Genomic DNA, 14,316 nt, shown 5'->3' with positions numbered 1-14,316 from the left:
ACAGAGACTCCCTCTGATGAATATCCCACTTTAAGCGACGAGCTTTTAGCAATCATCCCTTTACCCCGAGATCGAGAGCATTCATCCGTCTTTCGAGCGTGCAGCAGGATGGTAACAAAGCAGGGCCGGCACCCAAACTCCAGCCTGGAACAGAAAAACCTAATTAATTAAATTAAGCTTTTGCCCTTCCGGTCGACCGACTTGTTATCGTGTGCGGAGACGGCCCGAGACTGACAACAGAAAAGCAAGAAACTCAGCAAAAAAAAAACACCGACGGCTTAAGGTAACTCTAAGAACATACCAACTGGAGTAGAAAATGAGTGCGGGTTGGAGGAGGGACAAAATGAGGGATCTGCTTCCGTGTGTGCGTACGTTTTCTGCTAATGCAGAGTGTGGAGCGAGAGTGGATGAGGATGTGATCGAATCGAAAGCGTGCTGGCATCGAATATAAATCGAGTAAAAGTTGACCTAAGCCATTTGTACGGGTCCAAACGGGCTGGCTGTTTGGAACGTGAGCGTGAGTATTCAATCCGGTAGAGCGATTCCCGGTGGTCTTAACATAAATTAGTAAGGATCATATCGGTGGCTCAAAGGATTTGTTAGTGCCTCATCCTGTTGCCATGCAATCGACCGTATCAAATGAGTGAAGGGAAACCAATTTCCACAAATAGCATCAGACAAATCTTGCACCTGCTCCTCTCAACCCCTCCATGACCCCTCCTGTTTCTACTCATTTTTGGTCTGAGGTGAATCAATAAATTTCTTAGAATTTTAAGGAAATATTAACTTCGAAGATTTCCGAAAGGCTTCCTGCGAAAAGATAGAGTTAGACCACTTACACGTGAAATTAAATTGATCCTAATGTTCGCCATATATCTAGCTCACCTGTAAGCGTTTACTCCGTTCTTAATAGAGCGTTAGAATGCATACTCATGCACGCCATATGATCAAATATTCTTTAGAACTCGCCTGGAATCGTCTTTTCGAATCCCTTACCCTAACTGCTCGAAAATTGATGTCAACATTGAACTTCGTTCCGGATTTGTTTGATGTGCTGGCACGGTTCTAACCGATCAACCAGACAGGCAAAACGAATATCACAAGGCTTGCATGTGTGGTTGGTCAGGTTTATTAATTATTACCAGCAGCTGTACCATCATCATCGGCAACCTCTCGCTGCACGATGTGCATCTGTGCCGTTTGCGATGCACATCCGGAAAAGGGCACGCGAAATGGCATTTGGTATCATCTGCAGTGCGCCAGTTGATATTGACATTGGAACGTTTGGAACATGAAAAGCGAACTGATGAGTGGAGATTGACGTTGCTGAAGGCAACCGGCAAAAAAAAAAGAACGACTCGTGGCTAGAGAGTCAATCAAAATGTTGTGTGCGTAAGAAATTGCATTTTTGGTATATTTTTTCCCCAGCTTGAAAGTTAACCTTCGTGTCAAACGTTTATTGATTGCTAAATTAACTGTGCAAACATAATGCACGATTATTCAGCTAAAAGATTATATCAAAAAGGCATGCAAAAAAGTTTGCGTTCTTTTGACAATATTTAATAGCGAAATACAATAAGAAACTGCACAGTTATTGCAATTGCATTTCATGTAAGGGTAAAAACGTGATTTTTTGTACAAAGAATTTTATCCATTTTCTCGAACGTTATCATGTCCAACGTGAATTTAATGGACATGATACAAAAGCATCTATCGCGTCGTTTGTTTTTTCCATTCCTATATCCAGTATGCCCATCCCTCTATCCAGCAAGGATAGTATGGTCATTTTATCGCTTGGAAACCCATTCAAACGCTCGCTTCTAAAGAGGTGAACTGTCAACTGCTTTGCTTGCGCTGCGCCACCATGCGCCTCCATCGTCGAGACGGTACTCGGTCTCAATTTTCCCGTCCGTCCACTGCGAACGTGAACACACCAATATGACGAACAATTCGCTTAACCGCTTCTATTCAACGTAGGGAAAGATAGGAGGACATACTCAGTGTCCATTTTGAACCATTTCAAATACACTTCCTTTCGTGTGGAGCTGCTTTTGAGGGCAAAGGAAGGCGGGAAATGGTTCTTTTTTTTTTTTTTTTGCTTGACTTCCCTTTTGCATCGAGCTACGAATGCACACAGCTATTGTGAAGTGTCAAACAAGTAGATAGGTGACATTGCCGGTCAGGCACTCGAGTTGAGTTTTGAGATAAGAAACGACCATAAAACGTGAAGCTATTTTATTGGACCATGATGTTCCGAGCGGTCGGACAATGGAACATTACCGTGTGAAGGTTAAAGTTGCTCCATTACTCGATTGTGGAACAAAAATCAGTAAAGGTTCGAGTTTTCCGTCATTGGATGAGTTAGGTTAGCAAACAAACGTTTGTGCAGTTGGTTGGTATTAGTTTCTGTCTCTCTCTCTCTCTTACTTACGTACCATTTAACAATCATTTACGGAAGTCAAACGATGGACATAGTCGACTCCGATGCTCAAGATTGGTAAAGAAAAGCACACGCTCGAAATAAAAAGAGTTATCATTACAAAGCTTCTTTTATATTTCAATTGTAAACCATGTGTATTTATCCCTTGCTTTTTTGTTCCATTCTCTGCCAGCAGGTCTGATGGATAAGTTCTTTTTTTTTATTTAACTCTGCTTCTTGTTTATGCCTAAGGCACGCTTATAAGCTTTGAAAGCAGCAGAATGTTCCTTTGAAGGGCGCCAAGAGGACGCATGTTTAAAGGGTAGGCATAAAAAAGCTGATGATTTTCTACGGGGACCGAAACCAAATCAAAGTGCGAATGGCAAATAATCGATGCAATCATGTCGTTATGATTTTTTACGCCCAGTTGCTGCCGGTGACTGGTGACTGGAACTGGTGACTGGTGAGTGCAGGAAAAACAAAACAATCTCCAAACGATGTGGTATTGATTTTGTATCGCTACAAACAAAAACAAAACGAAGCAATGAGACTCGAGATCGACCTTTTTTTACAGCGAACATATTTAAACAGCGTATCACAAATATGTATAAAACTTCGCATGAATAATTAATGTACGGTTGTGTTCGGTATACAAAAGGATGCTATTTATCATACTGAAAACAAATAACGATCAATTTCACATTCGCTTCACGGAGCCGATACTCAACAAATCGCACACTCCCCATCGGAACCCCAGCTGTACCTCAGCAGCAGTTGCATAGTTAGTGCTGGTGCAACGGCAAAACAACCACACAGCCCAATCGCCCGCACCATCGTTCGCCTTTCTGCTCGGCAGTTGATGCCACCTTGTGAAAAATGGGCACAATTGCATTGCATTTCTTTGTTATCGGGCGCAGCAACGCTTTCGCAACAATATGAACCAATATGGGGAGGGGCGTGTGTGAGTGACGGGTGCATGCAACACGAGCAGAGCGTCAAATGGACGATAAAATGCAACAATTTATTTATGACAGCTATCAATTCATCTCACCCGTTGAACGTTCACGAAACATATGCTTATTAACGGCGGCAACATAATGGAACGAATGGGAATCATTTTGTGTGGAGCAAATTTTCTACTTTCCTGTTGCATCTTGGTAGCTTTGGACGAGAAAATGGTTTACATAAAATGAATTATGAGTTGTAGTCTGAATTATTATGAATAATGTAAAATTTCAGAAGTTTTTTATCATTATTATCTTTGCGTTTATTTGGATGGATTTAAAAGTGTTCAAAGAATCCTTAAACTGGGTTTAATCTCTAGGTTCTCGGATCTCTAGGATTTTTATAATCTTTCCTTGGGGAGAACGGTTCGGATGGAATTTGAACCCAGGACCTGCCGTTTGAAGACTGGCAATCCTGCTGCCTCCGACATCGAACCGCCATAGTCCCATTATATTCTTCTCAAGATGGCTATTTTTAAGGAAACTTCCACGGGATGGTAGAATGGTCTAATAAAAACGCTGGTCTTTATCGCCTCGAGAGTGGTTGATGCCAAACAATAAGAACTTATCAAATTTTCTACGAGTATGTACAATGGTAATAATTTTAAAATTCATTCAAAATCCATCATAGCAATCCTTGAAGAAGTAAAACCAAAGTCCACCATTTGTATTGAAATTTCCTTCAGAAGCTCTTATAATTTCTGGCTAGTGGACTACAAATTCTCGCCTTGAAAAATTAGAAATTCTATTTTTTATTCGATAAGAACGTTCCGGCCTTGTCTAGCCAAATTCACAGCAAAACCCTAACAGTTCTCAGCCTTGGGCTTGTCCCGGATTGTGCTGCTTCGAGCCGCGTTTATGCTTTAAACGCTAGTATTGTGCTTAGAATTGCTGTAAGTGAACCATTTTCCTTTCACCTTTTCAATACGTTCAATTGGAAGGATCTCATTTAAAACTGTGTTTTTTAATCTCAGAAACAAGCACAAGACTGAAATTGAATGATGACTACTTTATGAGACATCAATCACTACAGCCGTCAGCGGGAAAAAAAATAAAAGAAATTCTTTTCCTCCCAAACCCAACATTAGACAATTATCTTGATTGCTTGTACTGTGCATGTGTCTGTGTATGTGTCTAATTAAACAGTACAGCTGTGTATGTGTGGAGTATTTTATTGCCTCCCGTCCCTTTAACTATAAACCAAACAAACTAGTTACTAGCCCTTTTGCTGCTTTTGCCGCTGAAAGCGGTGCGTGAAACTGGGTCAAACCTCAAGGAAAAGACGTGTGTACATTCATCATCGTGCTAGCTAACGATAAACCACGTATGCTACAAGTGTGAGCATGGTTTTACGCTCCCCACTGGCAGCAGCTTCATCTTGTCAGCTTAAACCGACTCACCCACCCGACCATCCAGCGCTAACCCTACCCAAGCTTTCCCGCTAATCCCAATCCGACTGTAATCGCTTAAGCGTGAAGGTTACTTCTTACACTTACACGGTAACAGAAGCACATCGGCAAGCACTCCCTAGAGCGTCGGCACAAGGTAATGTTATCGAAAGCTAAAAATTGTACCGTATCTTCCCGCACGCGGAACGCAAAATATATTTTCATCGTTTTTTTTTTTGCCTGATCTTTTCCCAAATAGATCGAGAAAACACGGATGCCGGGAACTCACACACTCACACACATTTTCATCTTCTGCACCATTCATGGATAATGTCCTTTTTGTGTGATTGCCTTGGATTTTTTTTTATTCGTCTTGTTTTTTTCCATCACCTAACTGCTGATTATTATTTTTTCACACCTTCTACAAACCCGACAAAATGGATTGTTCCAATCCGTAACGATTCGTGCTATTTCTATTCCCCTTTTCCCAGTCCCACCCGCTATTTCCGTTGCGCTATCGTGCAGCAAACAAACAAAGGATTCACGCCTGTCACACACAAACACGCGCACACCCACACCCGGTGCAATCAGTTTACCCGAACGTACTTCTTGTCTCGGTGCGATCGAATATTTCCTCCCTATCCTACCCGGCCCGCTGGTCCGAAACCGCGTACGAGCTCGCGCTCGAACGGAAGCTTAACGTGCCGGATGCCGAACCGATTACTAGCATCGCCGGGGATGCCTGGCAAGGACAAACGACGAGCGAACTTCACACTCCAACACTGTCGAGCATCGACCGGCCGACGACCGTACGGATGCGGGAAACAACAACAAAGGTGGAGGGGTTGGGCGAGACCCTTGGTGGGTGAGAGGAGTGGGAAAAAGGGCCGAAGCAAGAAGTCGAAATGCGTTCTGCTCTACCGTGGGAATGAAGAGTAAAACAACGCAGCGCCAGCGGAAACAACACACACACATACATAAATTTGTCCACCGTCGCCGTTCCACAGAGCGTAGGAAGGAAGCGTGAGAACTTCTCGAGTGAAGGGAGGATGGTATGAAAAACCAACCACCCACTCACACCCCGCTTGTATGTGCGAACTCTCTCACACTCTCCTGCATGCTCGCATGTCCGCCTATCTGCACAATACGCCTCGCGCGCACACACACACAAGCAATCTGCGGTTGTTCGGTTAGTGAAGTTGAAGGAATCAGCGCGCAAGCACAATGGGAGAAAGCTCGTCGGAGCATCAGTTTTGTGGATATGTTTTAGGCTAAACTAAAGCTTGGTACTTAAGATGTGCCCAGGAAGCACTGGAGGTGAAATAATTATTAAACAAATAGGAGAAAAATAATTTTCTTGAGCAAAGTATGTTTTGTCTTGAGTTTTGTCTTGAGTATGTTTTGTCCTTCAATTTGTTCAGTTAAAATAATTCATAGAAAAATGAGGTTTGTAATTAATATTACTTTAAGTTAATATTATTTTTTCTACTAGATTTTCTGATGTCAAACTTCGTTGGTTGTACCATAAGTATCATGTTGATTGTACTATAATCAGACAAGCTTGAGCAAATAATAACACTTATAAATTATTTTACAAAGTATGGCGATTTAGTTTTTACTGACTTCACACATGCTTTGACCTACTGCCTTCGAAATTTTCCAAGCGACGTATATTTTTACAAGTAATCAAAAGAGTTTACATTCAAAGCATTCAATTTAATCTAATGAAGATAAATACTCTTATGCAAAACTCACCATTTTTGCATTTCAAAATTTGCAAAGCTAACAGGATATTGAGTGCACGGCTTTAGCAAATGTGTTCAGCCAGCCAAAACATAATTGTTAAGATCTTTATTATTGAACAATCGATAGAAACCAGTATCCTGTATACAAATTGGTTAAATTTTTCCAGAAACTGTAAATGAACATTTTAATACATGTTTAGAAGTAGAACACGTAGCCTTTCTGCGTAATTGGATGTATGAATCGATAAAATATTATCTGCTTTTTAATTAATTAACCTGATTTTTTTTAAATTATGGTAGGTTTAGGACTGACTTCGTCTTTTTCCTGTGTTTTTATTTAATTTTATTGTGTCAAAGGTTGCCTTCTAGATTATTTAATTCCTCAATAATAATTTAAATTTGGCTAGGTCATTCAAACACAATGCATTGTACACTTATTTTAATTGATGGTTTAAAAAGTTCACCCAGGCTGCCCGATATCCATGAAACATAAAAATTTTGGTACATTAAAAAGCATCTATATTAAAAGTGATTGTAATTTTAAATAAAATGGAACAGAAACAATATATGAAAATAGGTGTTGATGGCAAACAGATTATTGGGAGATAAACATAGATAAGATAGGTAAGCAAGATAAACTCGAACATAATGTCCACAGTACGAAAAAAAGATTAAGAAATAAAGCAATCAAAAATGCATACAATCAAATTTTACAACTAGCTGAAAGCTGTAAACTTCAAGCAATATTTCTAAAAATATTCAATAAATAAATTAAATGGAGACACTTTTAGACATTTTTATTGCTTCACCATAAGTCACCTTTTCCTTTAAACTGTTTATCGTTAATCGCTTGTTTGATTTCCTTTTCTAAGCGCGATGCATTTTTTTGTGGGCAAACGGTTCAAATACTACTCGAACGCTACTACCCAAGTACATGGACACAAACACTGCTCATTCTCCGTGGGATCGCATCTTCAAGGAACCGATCCGACCCATGCCAAAGTGGAAATGAATAAGCTTGGTGCCATTTGTACCATAAAATGAATCAAGAGCCACCGTGTACGTGTGTGTGAGTTCGATTCTTCTCATCCCTACAAGCGCACTTCGCACACATAAGCACGTAACACGAAACGGTACGCCTGAGACTAGTGAGAAATAAAGGACGCACGCGACCATGCAGGCGTCTGTTAATCCACAACCCATTCGGTTGTGTTTAGGGAGGGAGGGAGGGGGGGGGGGGGAGGACAACCTGATTTAGGCACGCAACTAGACCGGATCGGAAAAGGCTTCACCGTTGCCCTGTTAACTATTGCTGACACTACTTCTTTCGCCGGGTCATGCTGCACACAGAAAAACGGTAGAAAACAGAAGCCCATTCGTTATCAGTGTTTCCTGCAGTCGGTCCCTTTTTGACATTTCTATTCTGGCACACACACACACACACAAAAAGCCGAAGCGAATCAAAAGGAAACGGAAAAGCTTTTCCATTTTCGTTGTTGTTCATTTCCTTTTGGTAGAAGGCAGTCTTTTTACAGCTTTATTTTCGTAATTTTCGTACGTAGAATAAATTAGAAATATAATAGCAAGCATCAATTACCTTCGATAAACTAGTCCGTCATTCTTTTGGGACTTTTGATTACGCCACGGCTTGACAGCTGGTCACCCATTTTCGACAGGTTTGTCTAAAAAGGCGCCTTCGACTCAATTCGATTTAAATACATCTTTCTCTTACGTTTATCTTACACTATAATAACTGATAGTAATTAACACCCTGCTGATACCACTTTATAGAGACCACGGAAGAGTTAGCGTACAGTGAGATAGATAAGGTGAAAATAGAGGCATCCGCCACGTCTTTTTGTTTTGTTTCGATCCTTATAACAAAGCATCATTATTTAACACTTTTTTAGGGTTAACCCTTAATCACTTCTGTAAGCACTTTTAACACTTTTTTATCAGATTTGTTTCGTGGCTTTTCCAGCTCTCCCCTTTAGTGAGTGGATTCATCTCACCCACTCCAAGCTGTACACTGCTGCCCTTCTAGCACACGCACACAATAAAAGCTTTATATTTGTTTCTCCCCGTTTCGCTTCTACGTCACATACACCTGATTGACCTGTTCACATCGAATCAGTTTCCTCCCGATGACAGCTTGCCTTCACTAACGAATTGTCACTTTTTGGATCACTTCTCATCAACCCACGGTTCCGCGTGGTTCACGGTCAACGTTATACCTGCTTCCGGTACATCCTGCACCGCTCCGTGCTGTATCGTTAGCTCTGTGTGGTTCCACATGAATGGTTTCACCTTAAAGGCGAACGAATGCACAAGAAACAGTGCTCCCAAAAACACTTGTCATGAAACACGGAAACACATACACGCGCGCGCGTGCTTGGTCGTACGCACACTCTCAATTCAACACGTCGACGCCACAACGATGAGAACGACGTTGAGGACGACTTTTGTGCGACCTCCACCGGGAAGATTCGACAAATCGGAGACCCGCGTCCACCAAGATGTGCCACGGGTTGCCCACGTCAAGGGAAGGATTACACACACGGGGCGGTGGGTAGGTGGGCAAAAGCAGACGAGGGACCTTTGTAGTATACCTAGCAAGGATCTGGCTCACAACAGTGCTCACCCGATCTATGGTTCGCTCGCTCTCTTGGTCGGCGTGTTCCACTCACTCGCTCGGTCGATTTTTCCCTCCGTGTACTGTGCTTTAAGAAAAGCGCTGTGGGCGCTTTTTATTGCACAAAAACAGAATCATCTCGGGATAACACACATACAATTTGGACCATTTTTTTTTCGCTCACACGGGACCATTTTTTTCCTCGATCCTTCGCAATCCTACCAACAATCACTGCCGCCTGTTTCAGAGCAATCCTACTGCATGGAGCAGCACAGGAAGGAACACCTTCGAAAACGTCATCCTAGAAGCAGCAGCAGCGCAATCACAACGAACAATCATGGCCTACTCCGCTTCTCGACCGCAGCAACTTCCTGTTCGCAGATTTTCTTCACTTCGAGCTGGGTCACGGATGATTTTGGACATTTATATTTCGTGCCAAGACAAGCCGTGGATGCAGCGCGTAAAATCCTGGGGAAAAAACATCACCTCCTCCAATCCACTCATTCCCTACACACTTGGACAACACTTTTGGCGCTGAGCTCTGTGTCTGGCCTCGACCACGACCCGACGGGCGTTGGGAGCATTGCTGTTATTGCTTTGAGTTACTTTTTTATGTAACAATATCACTACCACCACTGGACTGCTTCACCAAATGCCAACCACAACGAGTCGTCGCCCGCCCCACTGTCTTACCCCGGATCCATTACCAGTGTGTTTGCGTTCCTTGCAATACAGGAAGAGCGAGAGCGTGTGTTGTTGTTTTGTTTTTCCGTTTGCCTTTGTTTGTCTGCTTTTCTCCTTTTTTTTTTAATTTTCTTGATACCTTTCTTCTCCCGTGAGCTACGTTTCACGACCACCACGCACGTTAGGGCACCGGACACACGCGCCGTCGTCCTGCCAGTGCCAGTGTTCATCCGATTCTGAGCGACGCCACCAACTGGAAGGTGTTTAATATACACGCTGGAGCTTCCCAGCAAACCAGCCCTCCAATACATAGGTGCCAGGTTTTCTACTCTCTTTGATCTCTTTCTCTTTTACTCTCTCCCTCTCGGGAAAAGCTTTTCCTCTCTAACAACATACACACCTAAGCTAGGGAATAAGCTCTGGTTACTTTTCTTCGCTCTGCAGATCAACGTTCCAATACCACTACACACTTTCCTTTTCTCTTTGCTCACACTGTCTCTCTCACACCACCGTAATTGATGATCGGGGACACGCTAGTCCAGAACAATGGTTTGCTCACCACACAACCCGCAATGAACTGACTGGGCTGGAAAACATTATTGGGTGAGATGAACCCGCGCTCTTGAGCGGTACCACCAAAAAATGCGCAAAGCACGCTTCCAGGAAAGGGATTGATTTTGGCGGGCGTTTGATACTCTGCGCTGTGTTGTTTTGCTTCTGTTTAGGGTTGTGCCTGTGCGCGTGTAATGTGATAATGCCATGTTTTCTTTTTTCGGTAGGCCGTTTTTGGGTGGCTCTGTATTGGTGACAATGAAACCTTACCACACCAGGATGATGACGTGCGAGTGGGGTGAGAAAGCGAAGGTTAAGGCGTTTCGAGTGCCGGATACATATGGGTTTTGCTGTCATGATTCATGATTCATTTGTTGAACTTTCCCATCCATATTCGGTTTCGTTTGTTAGCTTATCATTTATGGTGAGCTGTGTGGGTAATTGTTTAGCACATTTGGATTTATTTCAAACTGTTAGTTAACTATTTGATCTATAAAAAATATCTTTAAAATAACATTTTGGGGAATGGAAAAGTTTCTTATACAAAACAAACATAATGGAGACGCCTGATCATTTGTAACTACAGATTGAAAGACACCAATTTTCAATTGCATTCGACGGTGTAAAAATATCATTTGAATGCTTTTGAATAAGTTTTAAAAAATACATCAATAAGTTTAAAATTTCTGCAGTCACTTTTGCGTCGAACTTTCACGCGACAAAACCATTATCAAACCCTATTCTAACTGCAACCCGCTAAGCAAGGCTGAGGTAAAGAACACAATTATGGCAAACAAGAAGCTAAGTGAAATAAGCTTTGTTGAAAAGGGTTAAGAAGAATAGATTAAGATTCCTCATTATTAGTCACAGTCCCTCAAATGCGTGTGACATTATGATAAAAGTTTTATATTTGACTCAATGGAGCCGCCTCATCATTTGTACCTACTGTTGTAAAAGCATGCAATTGCAGTCGGCATACGTAAATCACTGCATTTCATTTTGTACTTCTAAAACATTATTTTTTAGATCGAACCATACGTTGTCAAATTTGTACATGTTTGTGCTTAAAAATACATACATGACCACATTTGTTCAAACAAACAACTCAACACTCAACAAACAATCCACCTAAATCAAAGCACACACAGGTAGACAACAAATTATTTGTCTTGCAACACCGGCCGAAGCATGAAGCTAACGGAGCAGGATCTCCGCCTTTTGGAGTTCAGCACCTACGAGGACTATCTCAACTCACTTGTCGATGGCAAGAGTCTCCAATATTTCGGTGATCGAGAAAATTTAATCAGTCTCTACCGTACGGGCTACAGGTACGCATGGGTAGAATTTTCCAATTTGAACGATTAACATTTCCCCCCTATCTCTAGGGCACTTACTAAGGAAGTTTTTGAAGCACAAAGAACGTTTCTTGAAGTGACGAAAGATCCGAACACACTCTTCAGCCGAAACATTACACCGGAGGATCCATTTCTGCAAGAGCTTGCCAAACGCGAACGTCCCAATCGGTTGGGGCTCATGTCGGTAATTGCTCTCAACAATATCATAATTTGTTCATGTACATTCTTCTTCTTATTCTTGACTTAACGACCTCTAAGGTAGAGCCGGCCATCGAAATGGGTTACTAGACTTGCCGATACCACGTAGTTGGTTAGTCAGTCCTCACTACGGGGGGACGGTCCTAATGGGATTTGAACCCCGGTCCTGTCGTTTGTAGACCAGCACCGCTTTCATCAATACCACCGAGCCGCACCTAATGTAGCCCTTCATGTACATACATATTTAATTCTGAATCTTCCATCTCCCTAGACCATAATTTATATGCGCTTCATGAAGAAAAATACGGAAATCTCCGGCTACATCGACTACGAGGAAGCGCTGCGCCGTGTGCATCAGGACCAGCAGTACTCAATCAACTGGAAAGCTATCTTTTCAGGCGAAAACATTCTCTACCCAACACCGGTAGATCTGCTGTACTACAACGCAAAAACTGGTCGCAGCAGAAAGAACAACTCGCGCAACTATCAGATCCTTTGCGATCCGCTCCGGGGCATCATCTTCCGCAATATGTACGATCGCAAGGATATCCTGCCGGATCCGATGGCAAACTTTTACGGCACCAATACGAGCCGAATTCAGATTGCTAGTGACCTATACGAACAGGTCGTACTGTACGATCATGTTGTGCGGAAGAACTACTAATCGCCAAAACCGCCGAAACAGGGTACGCGAATCAATACGATTTCTGGGTACCGTCAAGGATTCTTCGCTTGTCAAGGGCGTCCTGGTTGTACGGCGCCGTGACGCTTTCACTTGTGTATGTATACTATTTGTTGTATTTTTTGTTGTTGCTGAATGAATCAAAAATGAATCACTTTCCATCGCGCCATACGAGACGGCGATAAATGTCTTTCCAACGCTTGCGCCTTTGCTAACGAACGCGTTTTTCTCCAACATCGTTCTCTCATCGTTCGCTTACGACCACACGCTTACTTCACCAACATTATAAAGTATCCCTAAAGCTGGAAAATGCACCAAAAAGCGCGGAATAAAACACACTGAACTGGATGCTAGGGATCTCCCTCTCGTTACGAACTTTTGTGAGCTTAGGGGAATAAAGCAGGTACGATATTGTGGTATCCGTTGGTTTCCGTGCGCGGGAAGAGAATGCATTTCTGGTGCCATTTTTCGCACACTCGATGCTTCTCTGTGTGTGTGTGTGTCTGGAATGGAGTGGCATATACAACGGTTGTACTCGCTTTATCCTGTGCAAGCGATCCCACCGACCGAGCTACCGGTCGTTGTCGTTCGTAGTTTGCGTTGAGTTGAAGCGTAAATTTACGATTACTATCCCGAACGTCATCAACCCGGGGCTCACATTTAGCATCGTAAGGGGCACACTTGTTTCAAACCAACACGGCCAACCACTTCAACCCCCACGAACCCTCCGTTTCGTTTTGCTAGCGATACGAACTACAAACAAGGGCCGAAAACCAATGACGTTCTAAGCGCTGCGACCCTGGGAAACGTTTGGCCTTGTTTTGTCGTTATATGCACACGCGATGCACTCCCCTAGCGTGGTTGTGTCGTGTGCCTGTGTGCGTGATAATAGTGTTGTAGTATGAGGAAGAGCGCCTTTATACTATGCGGGAATAAAGCAACAGGATCTACAACATGGAGGACAGGAAACAGGTGCGTTCGTGGCGACGTGTGCAAGGTCATGTCTTTTCAGCGAAAAAAGCATCTTTGCAATCGTACTGCTAATTAAAATTTACCACAAACGAACCATGGTTTCTCTGTTTGATGTGTGTTTTGGGGGTTTCTCTGATGTGCGGACTAATCTTGAGCAGGCTAATCAGTGCAAATCCTCGACGAAATCGTCGCTCTGCTTCAACGATTCCTCTACGCGGCACGATAGGATGCTGGCTATTTTGAGACATAAGCTGCCGGGCAGTCGGAAATGGGGCTGTCGGCAGGAGAACCTCATTGTGTGGGCGCACAAAATACACCTAGACGTGCAGAACCGTTCACGTTCATTCATTCGCGTCTCCGTTCCCACCCCATCTGCCATTATCCTGCCATCTACGCTGTGATAAGCAAATTCTCCAACAAAAAGGTTCCCTAGCTTTGGGTTTTTTTTGTGGGATGCGTTGGTGGCATTCATAAAAGCTTCCAGCCATGCCCACGCATCCGCAAGCAGCGTAACCCAGCATCGTAATCGTGAATTTACTCAGTCTCCACGCGTTTCACAGAAACGTTTATGACGTCACAACGCCATTATGCCATTTCGTTACGGGTTTTTGTTCTTGTTGGGAGGATGTTTCGTTCTTGGTGGGAGAGCTTTCATCAGCCCAATCGTGTCGTGCCATACTGTAAT

At 42.9% G+C, this 14,316-nt stretch overlaps 2 protein-coding genes across 3 annotated transcripts in view; one reads left to right on the top strand and one right to left on the bottom strand.

Moving 5' to 3' along the window:
- LOC126562107 (slit homolog 1 protein) overlaps nt 1–14,316 on the bottom strand; it is a 335,492-nt gene that overhangs the window by 130,181 nt on the left and 190,995 nt on the right. The window lies entirely within an intron of this gene.
- Nucleotides 11,613–12,641, top strand: LOC126562986 (cilia- and flagella-associated protein 299-like). The gene is made up of 3 exons (XM_050219593.1): nt 11,613–11,752; nt 11,810–11,963; nt 12,249–12,641. The coding sequence occupies exons 1-3, from the start codon at nt 11,613–11,615 to the stop codon at nt 12,639–12,641; spliced, it is 687 nt and encodes a 228-aa protein (XP_050075550.1).

Source organism: Anopheles maculipalpis, chromosome 3RL (assembly GCF_943734695.1).
Source record: "Anopheles maculipalpis chromosome 3RL, idAnoMacuDA_375_x, whole genome shotgun sequence".
Lineage (NCBI taxonomy): Eukaryota > Metazoa > Arthropoda > Insecta > Diptera > Culicidae > Anopheles > Anopheles maculipalpis.
The sequence above is the reverse complement of the archived record's forward strand: the minus strand, read 5'-3'. Positions and strand labels throughout refer to the sequence as shown.

Bases quoted from the DNA above. Each gene is read 5' to 3' on its own strand.
- LOC126562986 (XM_050219593.1), top strand. From the start codon at position 11,613: ATGAAGCTAACGGAGCAGGATCTCCGCCTTTTGGAGTTCAGCACCTAC. The intron at 11,753-11,809 runs GTACGCATGGGT...CCCTATCTCTAG, and splicing joins CTCTACCGTACGGGCTACAG to GGCACTTACTAAGGAAGTTT. The intron at 11,964-12,248 runs GTAATTGCTCTC...CCATCTCCCTAG, and splicing joins ATCGGTTGGGGCTCATGTCG to ACCATAATTTATATGCGCTT.